Below are 26,964 nucleotides of genomic sequence, written 5' to 3' on the forward strand. Positions count from 1 at the left end.
AAAATTGATGATATCATTAATAAATATAAAACCAACCAAAAGACACTAAATGGCTAAAGAGTTTTTTGGTTATGACATTGGTGCTCCCCGTAAGTGTGTTTTAGACACGTTATAGGTGAGATTCTCTCAATAATGTCATTAGATTCAATGTCTTAATACATAGTTAGGAAGCTTGTCCATCTGCGTAATTTGTCTCAATTATTTAATCAAGCACTAATATTTTACGTCAGAACACCTACACTTTTAATGTCCATCGTTCGTTTAGAAGTCTTGCAATCATTATTATATATCCAGCTTAATATTTAATACAGAATTATTTGATATATATTATTGAATCAAAGCAAAAGGGAATAACCTTTTCAACTTTGTATCTAAACACCTTCCCCGAATAGTTGTATGAAGGAGACAATAACAAAACATAATTATTGATTAATGACGTTTAGTTAACTAATTAACTTTGAATATCAGGAGATGTTTTCCTGTGCGCATCCAATTAAATTTAAGAATAAATCTAATAATTGACGTTTGTCAGCATTTCAGCGAGGTGCCAATATGATTGCAAAACCATTAAATCAATCCAAACCAAACCAAAATTGTGAATTTGGATTTATTTGAAATTACATTTAGAAAAATGAATTTAATTTGGTTTCTAGTCTCACATTTCTCACAAAATATGAATCTAACTACATTTAGTCTCACTTTTAAGATTTCTTAGAGCAAGTCCAATGGGGAGCTAAAGTGGGTGCTATTGCCATAATATAGCACCCAAGTAAAAAATACAACTCCAATGGGATGCTATATTTTGATGCAAAATAGCAAAATGCTATACTTGGTGCTAAATATAGAACCAAGTATAGATGTTGCTATTGCTATAATATAGCACCCAAGGAAAAAATACAACTCCAATGAGATGCTATTGTTATAATATAGCACCCAAGTTGAAGGTTAGTTAAATATACATCTAAGTGGTTCTATTTTAAATCTACCCATTGGACTGTGAATTCTAATTTAACTCTAAAAATCACTTTTTGGCTTCAAATTATAGCAATAGCTATACACATTTTAGCATCACCATTGGACTTGCTCTTATAACTCTACACACACTATTATGTTCTTTTTCTTTTCTTTTTTTCTTTTTGCTAGTTTATTATGTTCCTTTTCTTTTCTTTCTTTCTTTTTGCTAGTTACCACACATGCACATCGCATGATTCGAACTCATGACCTACATAGAGAAGCCAAGAGCTTTAACCACTACATCAACTCACACACGCTATTGTTATATTTTGTATTCATTATATTGTCACTTGAGTGTATTAATTTTTGTTCATCATATAATACTTATTTTTATTTATTAAACCAGTTACCCATAATTCAAATTAAAACCATAACCACATTTATTAAAATATGTTTTGAAAAATGGTTTTGGTTCATTTCTCCGAACCAAATCTATTTTATAAGAATCAAAATCAAACCAAAATCACATTTTGCCACCTCTAATTTCAGCCATCCTTCAATCAAATGCCTTCTTTCCTGATCGTGAATATATATAATTCGAAAACATATATATATTTTTTGATCAATGTATATATATGATCTGGTTATTCGCTCAAGGATCTTTATTTAGGACTTTTAATATATTATTTTCAATCATTTTAATCTACTATTTTTCAATTATTCCGTATTTTAACAGTAACATGTTGGTTCCGGGAACTAAGTTCAAAATATGAAGGGAAGAAAACAAATATTTGCAAGACTGTCACCTAACAAATTTAATTCCATCCTATCAATCGTTCTATGATGATCCGTATAACTAATGCAAGTGTGTTTGGAGCTGAGAAAATAATATATCAGCTTGTAACAATTTTCAAACTGTGAAACTAAAAATGACAATCCGCCAAACCATAGGATGCGAAGTGTAACCTGGTGAATTACAAGAAATGACAAGAGAGTAAAAATTATTGGGGGTATAATTGACAAGGAGTGGAGCAGATGTAAAATCATGGTGTGTAACTGCAACGGACAAAACACATCTTATCATTATTTCATCTGCACAGCCCCGGAGCCACCCCTCTAGATTTTGTCCAGCGATTCTTGTCATATCATCATTTTTCATATCAACCACCCAGTAATTCGGACATATATTCTTGTTCTCGCGACCTCGTTCGATTTATCATATTTCCGATAATTCTATCGGTTATGTTAAAATTAGCAGGCATTTAATACAACAATGGGTAAGGATTCAACGGCACCACAACATTCTATCGCTTAACAACGTGACTCGGCCGTTTTTCAAATCTACTTGTGCAACTTGTGGTATAGATCCTCCAGCAGCTAACAGTCTTAACAACAACCAATTTGTTGTTACCAATACCCGATCTAAGTGGCGCTTTGCCTAGTCTTACTTTTCATAAATAATTCTTATTTCTGAAAAAAATTATATAAAATATTTTTATTTTCTAAAATAATTTTCTATCTTTTAAATGAATAATAAATATAAAATACCTTCATAACAACTATGTTCAAAAGATATAAAAATTTGTCTGTGGTGGTGTTTGGCAAGCAAATATAAGCCAACTTCTGGGCTTATAAATTATAAGCACTTATTTGTACCGTTTGTGTCAAAACTAGAGAAACAACTTCTACTTTTTTGTCAAACAGTTTAATCACTTGTAAGTCTTAACTTGCTTCTGACTTCTACATAACCTTTTTATTTTAAGCAAAAAAATACTTATTTTAACCTCACCCAAACGCCTCCTATGTATTTTGGAAAAAGGCAAGTACTTAAATTTTTAAAACATACAGTTCAAATTTCATTACTTTCTTCTGTTGTCGATTCATTCCGAAGCTAAAAATTTAGAACATCATTCCGGCGACAGTGATTCACCCGGAACGGTAAACGGCTGTGACTTGTGCAGCTAACTTATGTAGAGAATTGTTCAACTACAGTTTTATAAAGTAGAACTAGTGGAAAAGCTGAGGACCACTAACAACTTCAACTTGCGGACACGATGTAGTTGCAAACAAGGAAACAGCTTCATACCCAACTCGATTCAGAATCCATTACATCATTAAACATCTTCACATTCCAATCACACTCATCACATGCACATAACAACAAATCCCATTACTAAACTCCACATTAACATTAAACAAATCGATAAACAACAAACAATGACTAATTAATCACAATTAATCAAGCCGACGTCCAAACAATATCTTTCAACGCCGGCCGGAGCTCTTTGCTGCAGAACTGATTATACTCCAACGTATCGCCGCTCGATTTCCTCACCTCCACCATTAAAAACGACGGATTCATCGCGAAAATCTCCGCCGCGATCCCCAACTTCCCCTTCCTCCCGCACTCCATTCCTTGTAACCGAACACTCGAATCGCTCTTTTTCACGCTGAATTTCACCGATTTTCCCACTTCTTCCAGCTTCGATATCACACTGCTCGCTGATCTCGTAGTCGCGAACTTAAATTCCTCCCGTTCCTCCCGCTTCTTCTCCTCGAACAAAGGCGATAAATCAAACCCTTCCGATAACGAAATTATGTGAAACGCATTCAGCGTCTCCGTTTCCTTACACTTCGCGCCAAACGCATCCTCCTCGGTCTCTAACCGCTTCGGAATACTCGATTTCTTAAACCACGAAGATTGCATGATCTTCGAAATCGAGATCCGAGAGTTCGGGTTCGGATCCAATAATTTGGTCACCAATCTCCTCGCATCCGATGAAAACCAAGGCGGACATTTAAAATCACCTCGATAAATCTTCCGATACATGGCCATAATATTATCATCCTGGAACGGCAAAAATCCCGCTAATAACACATACAAAATAACACCACAAGACCAGATATCCGCCTTCGCGCCGTCGTAGCCTTTTTTTCCGATCACCTCCGGCGCCACGTACGCCGGCGTGCCGCACGTCGTGTGCAACAGCCCGTCCTGTCTAAGATGATCGGAAAAAGCACTCAATCCGAAATCCGAAACTTTTAAATTCCCCTCTTCATCTAACAACAAATTCTCCGGCTTCAAGTCACGGTGGTAAACGCCGCGGCTGTGACAGAAATCAACGGCGGAGATTAACTGCTGGAAGTAGTTTCTAGCTACATCTTCTTTGAGCTTTCCTTTCGCGATTTTTTCGAAGAGCTCGCCGCCGCGGACGAGCTCCATGGCGAAGTAGATTTTGGTTTTGCTGGCGAGGACTTCGTCGAGTTTCACAATGTTTGGGTGCTGCACCATTTTCATCACGGAGATCTCGCGCTTCACTTGCTCCATCATGCCTACCTTGATAACCTTCTCTTTTCCGACCACTTTCATCGCCACGTTTTTTCCGGTATGGAGGTTGCGTGCGTGATACACTTTCGCGAACGTGCCGTGGCCGAGGTGCCTGCCTAGCTCGTACTTCCCGTGAAGCACTCCGTTTCGATCTTCCACCGCCATTACAATTATATAAAATCAAGAACAAAAAATTAAACCGAAACTAAAAGCGGGATATACTGGATATGTTTTTGTGTTTGTGTTGTTACGATAAATTGATCACCCGTCTTCGACGTATTTGCGGTGGCTATTGCGACCGCCGGTAGCTTTAGAAGCTGTACCACGGTTACAAGACCAAGTGCCTCTCATCTCTCTGCATTCCCAGAGCGTGAGGGCAAAACGGGAATAAACAAAAGAAGGGAGATGATACCAGAATATGCAAAGTGGGCTTGTGTGTTAACCGATCGTCTGCTTCACTGCCTTGGCTTATCCTTATATAGGCGGTCCCGAGTGAAATGACGATTTTACCCTCGAGAAATGGCTGGTCAATCAGTTAAGCAAGGGTTTAACACGTGTAACAGTTGCTTGGTTTTTTTATTACTGGTCGGGACACGTATGCTCTTGCGGTGGTCTGTTAACGTTTACGTAGGGGTGGAATATTCGTGGGAATAATGTGTTTTTTTTTTCTGGGTGGTAAATAATTTAGAGGGTGATTACAGGCTGAATTAGATATTTTCGTTGTTTTTTTTAGTTTAGTTGGGGGCTTAATTATTTATTACTTGAATGCAGAATACAAACTCGTGAAATATCGCATCACGGTGGAGCAATGCAGTTGCTTGTGGGCTAGTAGTTGGATGAAAGAAGCATTTTACATTTATTTCGGAACATATTTTCTGCCATACTTTACCTAAGATTTGTTTTATTATGATGCTTGATAAATTAGGTTTAAGAAATCAGGTGAAACATATTTGTACAAGAAATGCAATAGGAAGATCATTATTGTTCATACCGTTATAATGCCCCCTGCATCTACTTTAAGATTTTAAATCATATAAATTTAAATTATTTAGTATTTAGTTAATAAAAATATATAATGAATATTTGGGTAAAGAAAATAAAATTTTGAATATAATATTTATCTTATATTATAAGTAATAAATATTAATAACTCTGAAAATATTGTATATATATAAAACTTTTTAATATATATGAAACTATCAAAAGCTCATCAAATTTGAAAAAGGGAATACTTTCCGCTACATTCTTTTAATATCTTTAAAATAGATAAAATTTTGAACTTATCAACTTGTTTTATATCTTGTATTATTATATTTTATGCTAAATATATAAAAAAAATTAGATGAAGCCCATTTTAACTTATTTAAATTTAAAATTTAAATTTATATTCAAATAATAAACCATATGAAGTGTTTGTTAAACACTGGATCAATTATTATAATAATTCTATTTTAAGATGAAAAGTAAACACACACTTATCCCGTACACTGAGGATGACAGCCCAAGATTAGTGGATAGATTGCTTGTTAAAACTTTAGTACAACCTGAACAATTGAACCTAATCGCAATAGAGTTTCACTCTTATCCTCCAAACTTATCTTGACACATATTTTTGTCATTAATATAATCTTTATTGTTTGGAACATGAAGTAGTTAGAGATATATCTAATTTTCATAATTAATCTATCTACTACAAATTTGTGTGTATAAAAAATAATCTGTAATGTTTAAATATATAATATTCATAATACAGTGTTACATAATATTTTGCTTAATATATTTGTTTTGGAATTTCATGTTACTGTGATCTTATAGTTTGTGTTAAAAGAGTTTCCTCTAAAATTAATTCTAAGAAGAAACAGTTTCCTCCTCTCAGGTGAATATCTAAAACAATTAATGTAGTCATGAATCTTCTAAAATATTTTTCATATTCATTTATTTGTTACATAAGTAACTTTATTTTTCTATTGTTTTTTTAAATTTGTAGATAAATTTTCCAAATTTATGTATTTGAAACGTATAATAATACTTTTTATAAACAACTTTTTTTAAAAAATTATATGTCAACCTCTATTGAAGAATAACCTTATGCAGTAAGATGTTTATTTATCAGGATATTAAATTCTACAAAAATTGTTAATTATCATATGCATTCAACAATTCTTAATTACTTAAAATTTTGAAAACACAAAAAAAAGAACATGTGACTAAAAATTGTGGCAAAAAGGTACAGGAATTTATTAATTAGGACATATGGAAAAAGGATGTAAATGTAGAAGTAATGAAAAGGCAAGAGGGAGGCAAATTCTGACTTTCATGTGATATTGCATCATGTGATGAATCTGTGTTTCACAACAGAAGAGAAGATGTGGAAGTGAGTCAAAGTGAGGTGCCTGCCTCCTCACCTTCTTGGTAGTCATCCAACTCGACAAAAGGCGGCCTATTGCTCATGGTCACAACACATTTTTCTATCTCTTCGCTTTGGGATTAAGATCAAATCATTTACGGTTTGGCTAGTGTGTGGGCACATGCTAAGCACTAACATTAATGAAAATGGAGGGTTTTGATTGGTGTGGGGTCCACTATTATTAAAAAAGGTAAGTCAATAGAAACCGTCCAATTTTATAAATTTTGGTGCTTAGTGCACCATAGAAAAATTGAATCATTTATTTACAAAACTACTATTCAAGATTAGATCTAATTGATGCGTTGTTTTTCTTTTTTCTTTTAATTTTTGGAGTGAATCTCCAAGATCGGATCGAACCCGGTATACCTGTTGTAAGTTCGGCTTTTTATCACTTAACTTTACACCAAGTTATATTCATTTCCCAAATAATATACACTTGATAATAAATTTGTTTGTCTCTTGTTTACAGAAACATAAACTAAAAGCATTTAAATAGACATGATATAATAACTTAAATAATAAAGTATATATTTACCATACTCAACAAAGTAATATCAACTCTCGCACACATTTATTAATTATATAAAAGTCTATTTTGATTAAGTAAATACATATTATTACATATATGTGGTATAAATTAAATATTAACACACACACACACACATATATATATATATAATAAGAAAAATTTATAAATCATCCGTGCATTAAAGAGCTAATTATACGATTAAAGTTGAAACATTGTTTTGGTTGATTGGTCAGTTATTTTTTAACTTATTTATTTATGGGTTTTTTTAGTCTATTGATGTTTTAATTAATTTTTCCTATTATTTAATCCAATTTCAATATATTAAATATAAATTATAAACTTCAGTCATTTGTTTACGTATAATTTGTGCATGGAGGTTAATAAGTATGTATAAAATAGTTTTTTTTTTTTGACTGAATAGTTAAAAGCAAAAGAAAAGTGGGTGAAACGATCAGGATTCATCGAATTTTAGTGCATAAAAGGGAGATAGTGGAGTAAAAGTAGGATAAAAAGAAAAGAAAAACGAATGAATGGTGAGATCTCTCGAATGCTAAGTTTTGAAATGTAAAATATTGGATAAGACAACCAAAAGAAGAATCAAAAAAGAATAATTGAAACAAATGAAGTGATAAATTTTGGGTATTGTTTTATGTTGGTGGTAAGAATCTTCGCAGAAATAAATCAGAAACGGAGAAAGGAAAATGGGCGACAAAACAAGGGAAGAGGGGAGGACTGGGACAGGTTTCATCCGGTTGGAATTGTATGAAAGTTAGGTCCCAGTTGAGTACATTATTGCAATAATTCTTCAAAATAGTTAAGGCGTTGTCTCTTGTCTTTTTGTTCAATGCTGCGGATCATTCCCTTGGGCGCCCATTTGATCTCTGTCTGTACCAAACCACTGTGGCTTCCTGGCTTGCATCCTTTACTATGCTTTCGGTCTATTTCAGGTCTATTTCATAGTCGTATGCCAGATTTATCGTCACAGTTGATTAAAAGAGAAATCATGACTTGGGTACTTGAATGAGCCAGAGTCAAACCCGGATCTTCCGAGACAACTGAATCGTGCTCAAGCAAACCGTAAATTAGCTATACCAGAAGAAAATATCCGATTCAAAAGAGATTCAAGTTGTGATAATATTAGTTATACCAAAAAACAAGAGATACTCCGGGAGAACAAGTTTCAGAATTCGTAAGGCACAGTTACTTTGATGTCGTAAGCGAGACCAAATAATCATTAAATTAGGACAAATATCTCTACAAAGCACATGCAAGTACAATAATGGGTGGCAAAAGGGCTTGGCTGTGGGGGCTCTGGTGATAATATAAACAAATGTGTATTATTTACAGGATAATATACTTGGAGATTATGTTTTTTTCGCCTCGTCGTTCGAGAATATTACAACCATTTATGGTTTTTCGCATGATAAGTCATATATTATTACTTGTTGATAGAGGAATTTGGTGAATCAACAAACGTGAGGTTCGTTGACGGACTTAGGTGTTTTACGGTGATTATATGACGGAGATCCTCCGTGGACGGTGGTTTTAGGTGTTTGAGGGTGGCTGAGATCAAGGGAATATATTTCTGCTCTCGTTCTCACAACTCTCGATATATCCCCTTGATGTGCCTACGTACCCCTTTATATAGGGGATCAAGCCGTACGTAGTTCTATTGAACCAAGACTCCTAGTTTGATCATGACTAGGCCTCTTGGGGATAAGACCAACCGTGGGTCGATGACTTATCACTTAGAGTTCTACTCCAGTTAGAAGTAAGCCTTGAGGCAACTACCTTAGATTCCTAGTCCAAGTACATCACGGATACGGCATCATCTCCACTACGAGAGATGACACTAACCGCTACTCTTCGTAGCATGGAGGAGACATCGGATAGAGCCGTGACCACTCCTACGAGGCGTAGGGACGCGTCCTTACCCCCTAGTGAAGGTTCTCACTAAAAGGTAAGACAAATGAGGAGCCAAGATACACGATCGCCCCAGTCCCCCAATGAGGACTAACTCACCAGAATACAGGACCCGGACATATGATCGGCCTTCATGTTACCCCTGAGGGCCTTCTACAATCATGATCACCCCAAGCCCCCGCACGAGGACAACCCGGCAGATAGCAGGATTGGGGATTATAGATCACGCCCGGTCGTAACCCGGGAACTACCAGATGAGCCTGATAACTACCAGATGAGCCCGGCACTAGTCTTCATATCCCTCGGAAGGGTAGGTCTTCGTATCCCTCGGAAGGGTCGTCATCGAGACTCACTCATCCTCACATATAATAAGTTTACCTGTGGGCGCGACCATGGAGAGCGCGCCCTTTATCTTCATCATTTTCCCTTCTTCATTCTTCAGGTATGGCACACCCGTTCCTGAGACATAGGGCCGCGCCTCCCGGATTACCCCGCGGAGGGCGCGCCCTCCTCTATTCCTTCATAGCCAAAAGTGGCTATAACATTACTCTAAATAAATAAAATCATTATATTTTGAATCGATAGTATACCAATAATAGCATATAATACTACAGCAAATAGAATTATGTGGACACCAGACACATGTTTGAGTGACGAGAGTTTTCGACATGGACTCCCCCACTTGGTTAATTCTCTATGTGTTTTTTATAAACGAAATAAATTAAACGTATTAGCAAACCCACTTAAAACAATGTTTGAGTATGATAAAATGTACCCATGTATCTACTTTGAAAAGATAGAGAAACTGTTTTTTTGAAAATCTTCGACTAAGGCACGATAAAATATCATATGATATGTGTGTAAATAATATATAGATTCACAGGACTCATCTTCAGTGTGAATTCTTTATCGTGATATGTACTTTCATATTCAAACCAAAATGTCATACCCCTCAAACTAAATAATACTATAAATGTAATCAGACTTGTGGATATGTCTCCGTTTTTTAATATTATTATTTAATTTTGTGTATATATTTTGACACAGTCGTATATAATATATTTATACATGCAGAAAACATCTCGCATTAAACTTTGATATAGAAATATCAGCGAGGCAATCACCATGGTCCATGCATTGTATACTTGTATAAGACGGTTGTGAATATACAATTTAAATGATATCTTAAGATTTGAGTGTATACGTATTTGATCCATTTGTAAAATAACAAGTGAAAACGAAAGGAACCTAAATTAAAAAACAAGAAATAATAGGAGCCAGATAGTATTGATTGAGGGGATCAAATGCAGTAATATGTGGCTCTCAAATGTCACAGTCCCAGTTTCTGGAACTTAGCATGTTGTCATTTTTCACTAGCATTTAGCTTTACTTGTAATTTTATAGAGCTGGAGTGTTTAATGCAGCTGTGCAATTCTGAGCAAGTGGAGCTAAATTACATACATTTGGTAATTTGTATGATTCATTATTTGCATACCAGTATACGTGAATCAAAGTGAAATGCAGTTCATTCAAAGCAAAGCGGTCATTTTTGACCAGAGCTTATTTTCGACCAAACATATGGACGGAAAAAACTGAGGAACAGAGTCGAAAATAAGCGGTCGAAAATAAGTTTATTTTAGACCGACCTTTTTCGACCGGAAACGGTCGAAATTATTATTTTCGACCAACTATTTTCGACCGGATTTATTTTCGATCATGTACGGTCGAAAATAGTGCCCGGTCTAAAATTCCGGTCGAAAATAGCTGCTTTTCTTGTAGTGAAGACTGAATCGTTCTAACATTTTAGAATGTAGACGTAGATGAATAACATATCTCTTTTACTTATCTATAAATATAATATTTAATCAACAGAATTTGGAAAAGATTCGTTTTAAATTTTATTTTATTTTAGTTTATAATTCACATCAATTTAAATATATGTATTTTCGGCAATATCTACACATTTGATCTCTTGCCATCGAGAAAAAAAAAAATACCCAACGATTTCAACACACAGATGATATACACTACATTATCAACAATTTATTACAAATACGAAGGTAGACAAGCTACACAAATGATTGTGAATATGGATAGTAGGGCAAGTAAGCAACTAAGCATAGTGAGCATTTGTTTGTCCAGATCAAACCACATTCCTACCACATATCCATACATGTAAAACCTCTCTCTCATCCAGCGCAAGAAATACATATGGATAGAAAGCTTTGTTGATAAAGTGATGCTGGTCTCAATTGGCCGCTTTATTTTGAGTAATCCACTTTAATTCTTCCCATGTGGCCTTCTTTTCTTGTCTTTTTTCTCGCTTTATAATCTGATTACACAGCTCCCTGCTTAGGGCAAACCCAGCAGTGATCCAAAGATCCAAATTTGGGGCAGATTATCCCAAATTCTGCTCCAGCAGTGATCCAAATTTGGATCAGTGAATAGTACTGATCCAAATTTGGATCACCACTGTTCATTGATCCAAATTTGGATCACCTATTTTATCATAAAATAATGATTTTGTTATTTCTATATGTTTCGTTTATCGGACTTAAAATTAATTTGTGATTATTAATAATTAATCAATGATAGTTTATAATTAATAATAAATAAAATTAATGTTTTAGTAAAAATTTAAAATAACAGGAAAGCAAATTTTATTGAAATTAAAAAAAGTGTACATTACATGCATAAAATTATAAGCATATAAAATAAAATTACAATACCAGAAAATGACTAGAAAACAGTACGATAAATATAAATGTTTGATTTAGTCGAACAGATTATTTCTGTTTCCTCCGTGATAGTCAAAATATTGTTCGTAGCTATTCTTATCATTTTGAGATCCTTGAGCTTCATCTTCATTTCCTTGATTTTGAGATACTTTGATCGATGTTTAAAAAAATAATTAAATTAATTAATCAAATATAATATAAGTAGTTAATAATGATTAAAAATTAAATTTATGATTATATAGTTTAATATAAAATTTATATAATATAATATACAAAAAGTGATTTGGATCAGAATTTGGATCACACTGCTGGAGTTGATCAGAAATTTGGATCAGTTGGTGATCTAAATTTGGATTTTTGGATCTGGAGATGGCCTTATAAGAATTGCCAATTGCCTTGGCGATAACATAAGCTTTACCAGCTAGTTTCCAATTTGACAACTATAAGCCTACTATCTTTTTTTCATTTTTCCAAATAAAACATGCTTAATTGCTCAACTACTACGATTAGTTTACTTGTCGTCTCATATATTCAGTGTATTTAAGCTCTCAATTTCAAACGTTTGTAATATTCATTATTGTTTATATGTATAACTGGTTGGTTATCTTTTGTTCGTATGAGAACAAATACTCCTTCTTTTAAACTTTCTTCAAGCAAACATTTTTAACCTCCATTACAATCGAGGTACTACTAGTTGAGCAAATTTGGCTTAATTTATTGAAATTTAATTACTTGTTAAATATAAGAAATCCCAATGTAATAATGGGCGTTTGGGTTAGTTTAAAATTTTAAATAAAATAATTAAGAAATTTTTAATATGTGAAAAATAATATTAAGTTAGTTTTGATATATTTATTGATATTTTATAATTTAATAGGTACAAAATTAATAATATGTTAATATAATATTAAAAATTATCTCTTAAAAATTGTTTACATATTTCTCCAGTTTAACAAATCCAGAAAATATTCAATTCGATTTCCATACGAATTGACTGTTGTAGCACTCTCGTTCGCTAAATTTTATAGTCTAGAAAAATAGTGTATTTTATAATGTAAATAAATTATCAGCAGTAGAGATTGTGAGGCTGATATGCGTAGCAACGTTTGATGTGGTCCAAACGAAGAATTAAACAGAACGGGATAAAATCAAATTTATTGCATATTTAAGGTGACTCATTGTCCCGAAAGCTACTTTTACAAAGTGGAAACAATTTACAAGGGACAAGCAAAGCCTAGAATTAAAGATGAAGATGATGGGTTGAGCAGAGAAGCTTGATGACTTATACACGTATATTTAGTAGAGCTTATGTTAATTGATGTCGATATAAAAATCGATGAATATTGGCCACTAGATCTGACTTGTTAGTCATCAACGATGACCAATCGATAATGGATTAGAATTTAATCAACTTTGATGACTTGCGTTGTGGATGGCGATGGATTTTTATTTTGGAATTTTCTAATTGTCGAAATAATGACGATGTAAGGGGAAGAAAGGGGCTGATAACAACAATCTTAACAGCTGGGCTAGTTATACTGGTCTGAAGTCTTCCATGGGCCATAATTATACTGAGTCAGAGTCCTGGTCCACGTATGGACTCACAAGTGGATCATATTTCGGCCCATTTGACATGCTTGCTCCCAAGTTTTTTTATGGACCGAAAATAAATGAATGTAACAGAAAACAAGTAAAGTCGATTTAAAGATTCAGTCATTTGCTATCAAATTTAAAAGAATACTTACAGTCATCGGATATGCTTCCGAAGGAAAGAAAAGAGAATACTTCACTTATAATATTATATTTTTAATTTAAAAATATTTTTTAAATATAATGCCAAACATCCAAATGTACTACTATAGCATACATCCAACAGAAAAAAATGTTAGAGCGTTGCACGTTTCGCTGAATGATATTGTACGAGCATACATCCGGCAGAAAAAGTGTTGAGCATTAAACATTTGGCTTAATAATATTGTAGCAGATCTTGTATATACATCCCAAAATTATAATAAAATTGTTCAGTATTTTTTTTTGTTCAATCAAATGCTATTAACATACGTTTGTCTCATATATCCACATCCGGACCTTTTAAATATATGACTTATTTGTCATTTTTTACAATTTCTTTGATTGATCCTAATTCCATTCACTTTTTTACAATTTCTTTGATTGATCCTAATTCCATTCACTTGCTTTAATTTTATTACAGCTCGAGTATATGTAAACCTACACATTCTTTGAACTAGTTGAAACAGATGAAACACTAACAAACAATACTACAACTCATTTCCTATACAGCTATACTCATATCTGTACTCTTATTAAGCTAATATCTCTCAACTCTCAAGTATTATTGACATTGCGCTTATGAAACTATGACTCTGTCTTAATTCTTGTTATTATGTCGACTAAAGCAGGATCATCCCTGTCTACTATATCTTCAGTTTTTCACCTTAACGCTGCCCTCTCTTGATTCCTCCTCTATCCACTCCTCGGAATGATGCTCATCATGTTGTTGCTGCTGCTGCTGATAGTATCGAAAGGCCACAAATAGCATAAACACTGCATCAATGCATATTGCAAATAATTAGTTACTATGTTAATTTTTATGATAATCAATTCACCACAAGAAAGTGGTATTTCTATGTTATGTTGTTCTGTACCTGCCCATACGCGAGCAACAATGGAAGAAAGGTTCCAGACAACTGTAAAAACGAAGAAGCCAACGCCTTTCTTCTGAGAGCATGACTCCCAGGCATCTTTAAAACGTCGAATCCAGAATTTACCTGCATTTCATACAAGTATAGTAAAGGCATGTAGCAAATAGGGACATGAAACTTATGTTTAGAAGTTAGTGTACCGAATGCAGCCAACTGAGATGAGTAGGAAGAGCAGATTTTAGGTACTGTAAAAACTCCAAAAAAGCCTGCAGTCAACATATCAAGAAAAAGAATGAATTTATGATTGAAACTTGTATAAACAGAGGAAGGTAGGAGGCCTCGGACTAGTTCTGAATTATGATACCATGTTAAGTAACGACTCATCATAAACCAAGGCCTCCAGGTGATACTAATATGTTTGACACCTCAAAGACTGAATCATTCCTGCTACTTGCTTATATGAATTTAAATTGAAACGTACCCAGTTTGACCATCTTCCATATCGTTATGGAGCTACCACACCTTGCCAAAACAAATAGCAGCACTGCTAACTGCCATCAAAGAAGAATTATCAAGATTCGGTAGACAATGCAAGTGTGGAAAGGCCACTCAAAAAGGAAGACAGAGATCCATAAAGTTTAATGCATTAGGCTATACGAGGTAGAGGATACTGATAATACGAAGAAATGAAGGAGGTCTGACACTAGGCTCTCAAAAAATCCTTTAAAACGTCAATTTATAATAGCAATTATAGTTTTGCTTGAGCTTACTGAAAAGATAAGAGATTAACTTGATTACCTTCATTGTAGTTGCAGGATCACCGGAGAAGAGAGCTCTGATCTTCGAAAGGAACTCATTGATGTAAGGAAGTATCAATTTCAATAACCAGATCGCTTCTTCTTCCCCAACTACATATTCTGGACTTGTATCATCTACAATTAAAGCTCCCCTGTTTTTGCATTTTATCATAAGAAAGCATTTAGATAAATAACAAATTACATACCACAAGTCCATAATTCAAAATTTCTAGCAACATACCTATGAAGAATGGATCTGAAGAGGAAAATTGCAGCAAGATAAACCAAACCCACATAGGAAATTACAGAAACTAAGCTGTAAATGTCATCAAAGATTAGATTTAGTTAGTAAACATCTGAAAAAATAGAGATTGAATAGCGCTATTGGGGATGGAGCTTTCTAACCTGATATTCATATCTGTAGTGTATGAAGATGAAACTATAATAAACGTTCCAAGTCCAAATATGAAAGCCGATTTCGATGGTTCTCTCCACATTACTAAATCAACTGAAAATTAGGCAAGTACAGAAAGTTATGATTCTGAAAACATAAACAAAAAGTCTAATGGGACATTTAGCAGGGAACAAAACCTACCAAAACTCTGCAATTTGCTATGTTTGTTCGAGACTGTCTTGAATTCGTCTACACATGGAACTAAACATAACCAAACTATTAAGAAACATCCAACTTGGAACATTTTAAATTATCAAACTTACAGAGAAGTTATAAAACAAATAAGCAAGTGAATCAGTAAAGAAGCTTACTTGTTGATTTAGTTCTTGTCGGTTTTGGGACAATTTTCGGTTTCTTCAGAGCAGCAGGAGGTTTCCTCTTCACAGATTGTGAAATGGGAATTGATTTCACATTGCTATTCTGAATTTTATCATCTTTAATCACAACCTGATCATCCTTCGGTGCTTCTATGCTAACATTATCCTTCGTATCCAGTTTAATCTCGTCAGCATTATCATCTTCCTTTTCGCCAAGCTCATTCTCATCATCGACCTGCAATTTAGGCGACGATTCAATCTGACTCAATTGACCTGAATTGCTAGTAACAACCTTCTCCCCAAACTTCCTCAACTCCAACTTATCATCTAATCTAGTAGTAATTCCAAGTGGTCTAGTCCTAATATCCCTAAGAGCAGATACATCGACAGACTTTCTTGATTCATTCACAACCTCATTCAATTTCCTCAATACCTCAACTGATTTCCTCCTATTAGTATAATCAGAAGCAGTGTAGGACTCCACCAGAATTTTATCATCTTTCCTCAGCTCATCATTCGACACATTAGTCCCTTTCTGAGACACCGAAGATCTTGTCCTCACCCCTCTAGGACTCCTCTCAACTCCATCAAAACCAAGATCTTTATCAGATCTTATTCTCAGTGTCTGAACAGGGCTTTTCTTAATATCAGCCACACTCAATTCCCTCCCTTGCTCATCCAAATTATTAATCCATTTAGACCTCAACCGCGGCGTCTGAGCACCACTTTTCTTGATCTCATCACCCTTTACCCTCACACTCAATTCTCCACACTCTTGATCATCACAATTCTTGCCCAATTCAGACACTTGCGCCGCAATCTGAATCAAGTCCTTATCAGCCCCTTCAGAACTCTCAGTCTTCCAGGTCTTCCTCTTCCCTGCAATCCCAGCAAGACCCTGTTTGCCTCTCATTCTTCTGTACACTTGAAGCTCAGTTTTAACACTACTTTCATCATGATCATCCAGGCTTTTATCATCTTTGAAAACCTTAATGCCACCCTTAACTTCATTCATTCTGTTCTCCCAAGCAGAGCCTGTTCTTGGTGTCACTGCCCTTCTGCCATCTAAATCCATTTCAATCTCTCTCTCTGTCCTCTTTCTCTCTCTAAATCTACTGTCTGGAAATACTAAATAGTACTAAGGATACAGTTGTTGTCAAGGTAAAAGCTTGGAACTTAAGTTATAGCTGTTGGGGATTCCTCTTGTCAGCTGCAGTTACTTCCTCTTTAAAATTGTTAAATAATCGATTCATTTAAAATTTCCGTCGATAAATGATAGTATGAATAATTAAATTAAATATTAATTATTAAAATATATCTGACTAATTATTAAAAGTATTTTATTAATTTATCGACCAATTATCCTGATAAACCTGAAATCGAAAAATTAACCGATTAGTTTTGATACTCGACGGGGAAATATACAGGGAGGAGTCGGTAAAAGGAAGAGTAAATGATCTGGTTGTTGGGGAATAATTTGGGGATGATGATGGTGAAGATTTCGGTTTCTGGATGGGAGATTTAATTATTTTCTTCAGGCTGTGTGTTATTTTTACTATTTTAACCAAGGGGGCCAAAAGGGAGTAGGCTCACATGCATAAAGACAATGAACTTATTAAATATCCGAAAGAAAAGATTTGAGATTTTTACTTTGATGACGAGCATTTCGAGAAAAGTGCGGAAGCGTTACAATTGCTGAAACGGCTAAAGAATGATGCAAGGTACTGGAGCCGACATGCCGTGTGTAATCGAGAATTAGCTGCATCTGGATATGTACATGTTATTCTGCAAATTAACATCTGTCACCGAATTTTTGGATATGTTTAACGGGCTGGGATGGCTCGGATCCCTATGAGTTCCTCTCCTGTCACTCGGATCCTACGAGTTACCGTATCCAAGTTTAATTATTACTGTAAAAAATTTTAACAAGAGCCGTAGGGTGGACATATAATTCTGAATTGCTGATAAATTTTGGTTTAATATAAATTATATTTTGATAAGTCTTTACGAAGTTAGGCAAATTAAATATTTTTTTGTTAAATTACATGACACTCATTTGATTAGGGTTTTATGTGAATTTCTACGTAAAATAATGTAATACTCCCTCTATTCCAATTTAGATGAGTCTTTTGCTCATTTCACACATATTAAGGAGTACTGTATTAAATAGTTGTTCTTTTTTCCATCTTTACTCATATTTATTGTGTTAACTTTATATTGAAAATGTTAAATAAGAGAGAGGCAGAGTCGGAGCAGGAAATCAAATTTGGATTAGGTGCAGGCACAGAGCTGAAGATTGGGTTGAATTTAAAGGAAATTCGGGGAAACATGCAAACATAGTAATGGAGGGAGCACCAGAATGGAGGAAATTCGTGGGCAGGGGTATTGCCGAGTATCAAGAGAACTCATTGAAGCTATAAGCACTAATTCAACTTCTTGTTAGGCAGAATCTTGAGAGGAAGGGAGGGAGCAACACAAAGTCTGTCCCATTTTAACTGATGTTTGATTTTTCAACACGTATATTAAGATGCAAAAAAATAACATCTACACTCAATAAAAAATTTCAATTCTTATATCAAATAAAAGTTTAGATTCTGAACTTTTATTTGATATAAATTTTATAAAGAATAATTATGTTTAGATTTGATTTTTTTAACATATTAATATACGTGTAGAAAAGTCAAGAGCAGTTAAAATGGGACGGAGGGAGTAATGAATATGTATAAAAAAGTGGAAGGCTCAACTATTTTGGGATAATTTTTTTCCTCAAAAAGATCATCTAATTTGGGATGGAAGGAGTAATAAATATATATTTATAAAATTATATTTTATAAGAGTTTTAAATACACGACAAATTTCATCTTCAATATAAAAATTTTAGGGGGACAGAAGAGGGTATGTTTGAACTTTTATAGTGAAATATGACTAGGGCTCGTTTTGTAACAAGGGTTAGGCTATTGCCAATTTGCCATCATGCCATGGAAATAAAAATTTTAAACAAATATTAACCATAATATAATAAACATTACTACATGATTAGATGTCGGTGAACGTGAGAGATGGGTGGGGGAATGCTTTATCTGTGGCTAAATACAAAAGCAATAGTAATAATATAGTTGTAGAAGGTCATGCAACGTGACAGGCTGACAGCATGTAAGTTAAGAGAGGATTGTTCGACGTTTTCTAGCCTGGGGACGATTGTCTGCCCACTTCCAATTACCGCACCGACACCTCCATTCTGTTCCAGGGATCTTAGCAAACATGCTCTCTCTCTCTCTCATGTTCTTTACGAATGACATATATTAATTTTTAATACATGATTTTAAATATTTGATTTTAAAATATAGAATATATTTTAAAATAACTGAAAAGAAAAAAAAATCTGGTTTTGTTATTTGCTTTTATCTCGAGCGAAAATGCTATGAACGGTGTGCGAAAGAAAACGACATTTCTCTAAATTTTAAATTCAGGAGTTATTGTAATTAAATACTACCTGATTTTGATGCAGAAAGGGGTTGAATTGGATGTCTCTTGGCTCGTAGTACTACTAGTGGAGTATTGTTCTCATTTCTTCGTTTTAGCAAATTTTTTCTTAGGTTTGTGCTGTGAGTCCGCGACTCTAATTTTTCCAGCTGCTGATAACAATTCCTGTTTGGACAATCTAGTATAATAATTAAAAACCGCAATTATATTTTTGTAATTTGTTATATTATATATAAAATTAAATCTAAAGAGTTTTCAAGTTTCATTATACGAGATTACGAGTGATGTATTAAATATTTTAATCGGTCCCTGATGTCCTTTTTTTTTTTTTTTTTGTAATTTATTTGAGTTCCTTAACAGCGGAACACAAAAGATATAGGCGGTGTTTGTTTGCCGCAGAAGCTGCTTCCGGTTTTTGCTTTTCTTGACCCGTTTGTGTAAAGAAGTAGAAGCACTTTTAAGAAGCTGAGAATGCTAGCTTTTCTCTCACAGCTTTTGCTTTTTTTCCAAATACTTTCTTAACTTATTTTCTTATCACTTCTACTCCACTTCTTTACTATAGCAAGATGTCACTTCTTTTAAGTTAACCCAAACGGCCCCTATAGTGTCCTTTTGGGAACACAGCAGAAGTACTTCTTTTTCAGTGAAGTTAATTTCTACTTTTCTTGACCCGTTTGTGTAAAAAAACAGAAATATTTTTCAAAAGTTACAAATGCTAGTTTTTTCCTTCAGAGCTTCTGCTTAATTCCCAAACACTTTAGTTACTTATAAGTCTTAACTTGCTTCTACTTTCTATTTCACTTTTTTATTTTAATTAAGAAGCATTTATTTTAAAGTTACCAGAACGGCCCAGGTTCTGCATGGACCATCAAAGTCCAGTAATACACTACCCACGGTGTTCCTAGTTTAAATTGGGCCATACAATTACGGGATGGTACTTGCTTTATTGGGCTGGCTCATCACTTAACGAGCTGCGCACCTTTTTTTTTTCCAAATATATAACGGGAAGTTGGTCATTTCGGCCTACTGGGCTACTTCTCGCAACCAAAATATGTTGAAAAGACTTTGAGTGAGGTGAAGACATGACGAATTAACGTGCCGGAAAATGAAATTCGTATGCAAATAATAAAAATTATTTTCACGCCCCTAAAATCGAATTACGTGACTTTCTGAAATACGTTTAGATCCGCCTCATCTCTCCCTGATTTCATCAAAATAATATAACATATATTAATTTCTAATGCAATATTGTTTACATAATTTTTTTATATACATATAAATTTTAAATTTTAAGTTAACGAGAATCGAATTCAGAATGCGGATGCGAACTGTTAAAATCTCCGCAAAAATTGCCAAAAACCGCTTAACAGATTTTACTTGTATAAAATTCAGAAGTAAAGCGGTGCAGTGTGGATAAGTATAAACATTGATACGTAGCTTCACGTACCCAAGAGGCCCAAACAAATTAGATCCACATAAACCACATGACTCTCAGATAGAAAATATAAAACTCAAAAGTCTCTGTTTCTGAGGTCCTCTTTGCCCATTATCTGCAAGCTCAGAGCCACTGAGAAGTGAGAACCCTGAGCTCAAGTTCCAAACTTTGCTCTCTGGGCTCTATTGATTTTCACTTCTTGGCACTCTCTGCTTCGAATGGCTTGCAGGGTTGCAGACTCTGCCTTTCTTTTCAAGGTAATTATCAATTTTTTCGTGTTTTTGTTACGCACTCAATATGTTTGATGATATGATTCTTAGAGTTGAGTTTTTGTTTAATGAGGATTTGTTTGTGTTTCAGGGTCCCCAGTTAAGGCCAAGTCAGACCCATAAATTTTCCATGCTCAAGAATGCTCCAGGTATATGTTTCTCTTTTGCCTAGCACCCTTTCTCCGAAAATGTGTGTTTTTTGATTTGTTTTCGTGGAAATTTGAGATTTTGAGCCCACTTATGCTGTAATGCAGCTGTATATTGGCGTAAATTTGGTGTGGGAATGAATGAATATTTTAACTCTAAAAAATTGTTTTTCACGAGTTGAGTTTAAAGATTTGGGACACCATCTACTGGCACATATCGACTCTGTTTAGTTGTCCTACACAACACTTATCTTTTTATATTTATCAAGATGTTATGGTGTCTATATATTACTGTTTAGCAATTTCTGCACGGAACATAGCATGAGCTGGTAGTGAATTTTGTTTAATATTCTTAACTCTACATTTTGGTACATAATAACATATACAAAGGCATAAGAATTCATGTTTATAGACTATTTGAACCATTTATCTGTATGAGCACCTTATAATGCTCATTATGATAGACAGGCATGTCTTACTTGAAGTGGCAAAGTCTACCCCAAAGAAGGATGCAATGCCTAAAACAATTCGATCCCCTGAGAAAGAGTAAAACTGTCCGTGCTGTAGCAGCACCTGTGGCACCATCTCCAGCAGACAGTGCAGACTATAGAAAACAATTGTGCGAAAGTTATGGCTTCAGGCAAATTGCAGAACCCCTTCCAGATAACATCACACTGAAGAATGTTACTGATTCCCTTCCACAGGAGGTATCAGAAATTTAAATTCATTATTTTAAGATTTTACTTCTATTTTTACATGTCAAATGTGTACAAGGAAATATATTGCCACCAATGTCATGTGCTGCTCTACAAATTTGTAATTTGTTGCAAGGTTGGACTTCAAAGTGAAAGTCCCTTGTAGGGATACTATTTACAAAATACAATTAAGAAGTATCCAATAATTTTTGCTTCCTTCAAGCAAGTTTCTTTTAAACTTGTGTAGTTGGATTACCCTGTTAAAAGGGTAAATATATTACTTCTCAGAACCCTAAAATTACTATCTATAACAGAATGGAATGACATTTTTGACCATGTAGAACTTAAATCCATGAAATTTCACATATTTGAATTCAAGAATCATTCATGTGAAGAATGATAGACATACTAGCTTGCACCTCTATATAGGCTAGAAAATATATCTTGAAGGCCAACATTCTTAGAGATTAATGCAGATAAGGGAGGGTGCAAATTTTTTGTGTGTTGTTGTGTTGCTTGCGTCACCCAGGCTTTAGTGATACACTATGTGTAGGCGTACATTGTTCCACCGCCCTTATTCAATTTGGCATGCATTATGCAAGATTTGGCTACTTGGCCTTCAGCTATACTGAGTTTGTTCCTTGTATATAATTTGAATTTGCCTATCTTTCATCTGCAGATCTTTAAGCAGTTTCATCATAAATGTGAATGACTGCAGTTGAATCCTTATATATAACTGATAACAGATTAGTAAAGAACTGACAGAAAATTTCCTGCTTAAGCTCTTTCTTTTTCACAGTTAATGCATTTTATTTAATATTAATATATAGAAAATCTTATATTAATACAAGTAGTATTACAAACAACCAATTTTCTTTATCCTATATATGTAGCTAAATATAGCTAAACGCGCAACTCACCTGACAGATACCAAGGTATCTAGGCTGTTTGTTGGTGGGCTTGCCTTAAAAAGTTTGTTGTATGCTCTAAGCCATAAGGTACCATATACTTGTAGAAAACCGCGGGTAAGGGTGCTAAAGTGATCACACTAGTATAGGCCTGTGTTATCAGTAAAGTCTCTGTTAGTCTGTTTCACCTCGAGTTTTTCTGACACTTCATTTTGACCAAAAAAGATGAAAATAAGTGGAATTTGAGACTTGGACACATACTATGTTGTAAACTTCCAGCCAATTTGGGCAGCATAATTCTTCCTACTTCATACAGTTATATAATATGACAACTCTTTGATTATTCCTCAATCCAAGGAAGCTTAAGGCTTTGATGTGGTTATTATTTATTAGTCTTGTTCTTTTGAATACCCGTTTCGTATATTTTAGGTGTTTGAGATTGATGATACCAAGGCATGGAAATCAGTATTGATATCTGTAACTTCCTACACTTTGGGACTCTTCCTGATCTCCAAGTCACCGTGGTATTTACTTCCTCTTGCCTGGGCATATACAGGGACTGCAATCACAGGGGTTAGTTCCGTCTGAATCCCATCATTCTTTGTTGTACATTGTGCCTCTGGTTCATATAACCAATTGATACATTATATTTGACATAATTTTCTACTGAAAAAAGGTTAGTTTTTTTTTTTTTGGTTTCTCAAAATCCTGAATGTATCTCTCTTTTTTCTGCTAATATGATTTTTGTTTAGCAAAAAAAAAATTGATTTTAAAAATTATTTATACCACTCGCCAAGTATTTATTTTTTTAGTTCTCCACTGATGAAGCAGGCTTGTTATTTATCTGTAGCCTACACTTGATCTTATATTTCCTATTTTTTAACAAAAAATTTGGTTTATGACTTTATTCTGTCTTTTTTATAAGCTGCACATGAATTTACCATTTTGTTTTATTTCTCCTGTGAAGTTTTTTGTTATAGGTCATGATTGTGCACATAAATCATTCTCAAAGAACAAATTGCTGGAAGACATCGTTGGAACTCTGGCCTTCATGCCGCTGATATACCCGTATGAGCCATGGCGCATTAAGCATGATCGACATCATGCTAAAACAAACATGTCAGTTTGATATCCCTATATTATTGTAGTTGAATTGTTATAAGTTTAATATTAACCATCTTATGCTAAATTGGGAGGAAGCATTGAAATGTGCAGAAATTTTTTTGAGATCATTAGTGATCATCCCTCATGATCTTGTTACAATATAATTGTATCACTATGTTGAATTCCTCATAAGTACATCCCTTTTATTATGCATAACTAATAACTTCATCTCTGCGACACATCATGCTATATTATTTGTGTGTATGCATTTACGTTCTTGTACAAATATTCTACTTTTGTTTTGAAAATTGGCAGTTACACTGCGTTCTTTGAATAATGTGTATACTTGAGTTTGAGTTCATATACTAGTACTGTTTAATACTTACCAAAGCTCACACTATATTCAGGTTAATGGCGGATACAGCTTGGCACCCTGCTAAAGTAGAGGAATTCAATGGATCGCCAATATTCCGGAAGTTGATAATCCTTGCATATGGTCCATTAAGGCCTTGGATGTCTATAGCTCACTGGTAATGACAGTAATATACCACTCACTCATGTCATTGACTTCTTTCCCTTCCGACTTGAGCAATTCTCAATACACTTAATGAGTTTAATATCATGCTTTCATTTTGTATGCATCAATCTTACCGCTATTACATCTCGTATAGGGTGGTTTGGCATTTTGATTTAAAGAAGTTCAGACCAAATGAGATACAAAGGGTAAAGATAAGCTTGGCTTGTGTATTTGCGTTCATGGCAGTTGGATGGCCATTGATCGTCTTCAAAACAGGGATGGTGGGATGGATCAAGTACTGGTTGATGCCATGGTTGGGTTACCACTTTTGGGTAATACAACACTCTTGTTATTTGTGATTCTTTTATATTCCCCAAGTGCTAGACTAGGTGTGCCTGCTTACAAGTTCTATTTTTTTATTAGTACAAGACCGTTAAATTGCAGTAGTATTTGTATCATTAGAGGCATTTGCACTATGATGCACAGATTTCTGCAGTCGACCGAAATCTGTTCACTTGAATGAGATCATGTACTAAGAGTGAGTCACAACTCACAAAATTTACCTGTTCCTGGTCATCGTACTTTGATAAACTGTTTGGCTATGATATAAGCTTAATTGTAAGTGTTCAAATAAAACTAAACATTTTTAAAATGTTATGATGATATTTCTCGAGTCAAAGGCTGAAACTTTGTCATTCCTATGTAGTCCAATGCATAATTATAATATGACATGAAATAACCAATTAGCTAGATAGAACGTGCATCCTTTCTATATTTTGGATATTGTTTGCCAGCTTTTATTATCCGTTTTCTCACTTGCATGCTTATCTGGCAATTATAGCAACATCTATACCTGGTTGACTGGTTCTATACTGAGCACCAAGTATAGCATAATGCTTTTTTTAATCCATGTTAGCATTTCATTGGAGTGGTCTGTTCTTTTTCTTTGTTTTTGTTGCCGAATTATAGATAGAAATACTTTTAGCATTGCACCAGACATGCTCGTACTTCCTTTAGTAGTGTAGTATTCATCTTCAGCTTTTAATCATAAAGATGGCTCATGTATCTTACAGTGTGCTACTGCATCCACAGATGAGCACATTTACGATGGTCCACCACACAGCTCCTCACATACCTTTCAAATCTGCTAAAGAGTGGAATGCAGCTAAGGCCCAACTCACTGGCACAGTTCACTGTGACTATCCTCGATGGTAATGAACTTCTCCTACTTGCTATTACGGTCAAGTAATCTAATGCCTGCAAGAATCGGTAGTGTATAATTTGAACCACGACAAATGTTCGATATATTTAACTGAAAATTAACACATTGAAGACTGTGTGAAGGACTTGAAAAATTCAAACTTTTAATCAACGTTCTGATGCTCGAGCCCGTGAGTGATATTGATCATTGACTATTAGTGATTATTGGTTTGTGACTTGTGTTCTTTTTTTTCTCTTCAGGATTGAGATCCTATGTCATGATATCAACGTCCACATTCCCCACCATGTTTCTTCAAGGATTCCGAGCTACAATCTGAGGGCTGCACATCAATCTCTACAGGAGAATTGGGGAAAGGTATGATGAGTTGAATTACTTATTCTTTTATTGTTGTTTTTTCTTCTAGTATAGTTTTGAACTTTTGATGACCATCTTATCTTATAAAGAGGGAAGGAAAACAAAACAGAGGATGCGACGAAAAACAAAATCGCATTAAGATATTTTTACTTGGTATCAAATTTTCAGCATGATTAATAATCTTGCAATTTTCATCTGCTTTTCTCTCAACAGTATATGAATGAAGCTACATGGAATTGGCGACTAATGAAGACAATATTAACTGTGTGCCATTTATATGATGAGGAGAAAAATTATATCGGCTTTGACGAGATTGCGCCTGAAGAATCTCAACCAATTACATTTCTTAAAAAAGTAATGCCTGACTATGCTTGATAACTTTGTGTATACTCAAGGGATCCACACCATCTTTTAGATTTCAATTATCATATTATCATCTCTTTTTGAATGCTTTTCCATATTTTAACATGATCTGAGTAATCAACTGTTAATACATTGCATAATTGCATCTATCAAATAATTAGAAGAAGCTCATGGTCATTTGTAATCTTGCCCTTGTAAACTATGTTATCCGGACTCGACCAAAATTGTATGTGTCCAAATGTCGGACTCGACAATATTCTGCAAAATCTCACATGTTTTTGTTTAAAATAAGTGTTGGAGTGTCTATGTCCGCGTTGGAATATCGAGGGTCCAATTCGAATTCTTGGGATAAAATGAA

The 26,964-nt window shown here is 34.4% G+C and overlaps 3 protein-coding genes across 4 annotated transcripts; 1 reads left to right on the forward strand and 2 right to left on the reverse strand.

The window, feature by feature from the left end:
- Positions 1–3,014: 3,014 nt before the first annotated feature.
- LOC108222807 (CBL-interacting serine/threonine-protein kinase 6) lies at positions 3,015–4,744 on the reverse strand. Its single transcript, XM_017396719.2, has one exon. The coding sequence runs from the start codon at positions 4,445–4,447 to the stop codon at positions 3,194–3,196; it is 1,254 nt and encodes a 417-aa protein (XP_017252208.1). The 5' UTR covers positions 4,448–4,744; the 3' UTR covers positions 3,015–3,193.
- Positions 4,745–14,140: 9,396 nt separating this feature from the next.
- On the reverse strand, positions 14,141–17,323 carry LOC108220089 (reticulon-like protein B21). The gene is made up of 9 exons (XM_017393755.2): positions 16,105–17,323; positions 15,935–15,994; positions 15,745–15,847; positions 15,581–15,655; positions 15,341–15,491; positions 15,024–15,093; positions 14,743–14,808; positions 14,546–14,668; positions 14,141–14,444 (listed from the first exon to the last, which is right to left on the reverse strand). Exons 1-9 carry the CDS (start codon positions 17,183–17,185, stop codon positions 14,323–14,325), a joined length of 1,851 nt encoding a protein of 616 aa, XP_017249244.1. The 5' UTR covers positions 17,186–17,323; the 3' UTR covers positions 14,141–14,322.
- A 3,721-nt stretch (positions 17,324–21,044) lies between these two features.
- LOC108223364 (omega-6 fatty acid desaturase, chloroplastic) lies at positions 21,045–26,691 on the forward strand. Of its 2 annotated transcripts, none has more exons than XM_017397569.2 (10): positions 21,045–21,285; positions 21,389–21,446; positions 21,912–22,150; positions 23,476–23,619; positions 24,014–24,165; positions 24,558–24,680; positions 24,822–24,999; positions 25,760–25,878; positions 26,129–26,243; positions 26,457–26,691. In XM_017397569.2, the coding sequence occupies exons 1-10, from the start codon at positions 21,247–21,249 to the stop codon at positions 26,616–26,618; spliced, it is 1,329 nt and encodes a 442-aa protein (XP_017253058.1). In that variant the 5' UTR covers positions 21,045–21,246; the 3' UTR covers positions 26,619–26,691. The 2 variants fall into 2 exon arrangements, with proteins under 2 accessions (XP_017253058.1, XP_017253059.1); XM_017397570.2 differs by having other exon boundaries at positions 21,129–21,285; positions 21,908–22,150.
- Positions 26,692–26,964: the final 273 nt, after the last annotated feature.

This window comes from Daucus carota, chromosome 5 (assembly GCF_001625215.2).
Source record: "Daucus carota subsp. sativus chromosome 5, DH1 v3.0, whole genome shotgun sequence".
Lineage (NCBI taxonomy): Eukaryota > Viridiplantae > Streptophyta > Magnoliopsida > Apiales > Apiaceae > Daucus > Daucus carota.

Bases quoted from the DNA above. Each gene is read 5' to 3' on its own strand.
- LOC108222807 (XM_017396719.2), bottom strand. From the start codon at position 4,447: ATGGCGGTGGAAGATCGAAACGGAGTGCTTCACGGGAAGTACGAGCTA.
- LOC108220089 (XM_017393755.2), bottom strand. From the start codon at position 17,185: ATGGATTTAGATGGCAGAAGGGCAGTGACACCAAGAACAGGCTCTGCT. The intron at 15,848-15,934 runs GTAGGTTTTGTT...CCTAATTTTCAG, and splicing joins TAGCAAATTGCAGAGTTTTG to TTGATTTAGTAATGTGGAGA. The intron at 14,445-14,545 runs GTACAGAACAAC...GCATTGATGCAG, and splicing joins TGTTGCTCGCGTATGGGCAG to TGTTTATGCTATTTGTGGCC.
- LOC108223364 (XM_017397569.2), top strand. From the start codon at position 21,247: ATGGCTTGCAGGGTTGCAGACTCTGCCTTTCTTTTCAAG. The intron at 23,620-24,013 runs GTTAGTTCCGTC...TCTCCTGTGAAG, and splicing joins CAGGGACTGCAATCACAGGG to TTTTTTGTTATAGGTCATGA. The intron at 25,879-26,128 runs GTAATGAACTTC...TTTTCTCTTCAG, and splicing joins CACTGTGACTATCCTCGATG to GATTGAGATCCTATGTCATG.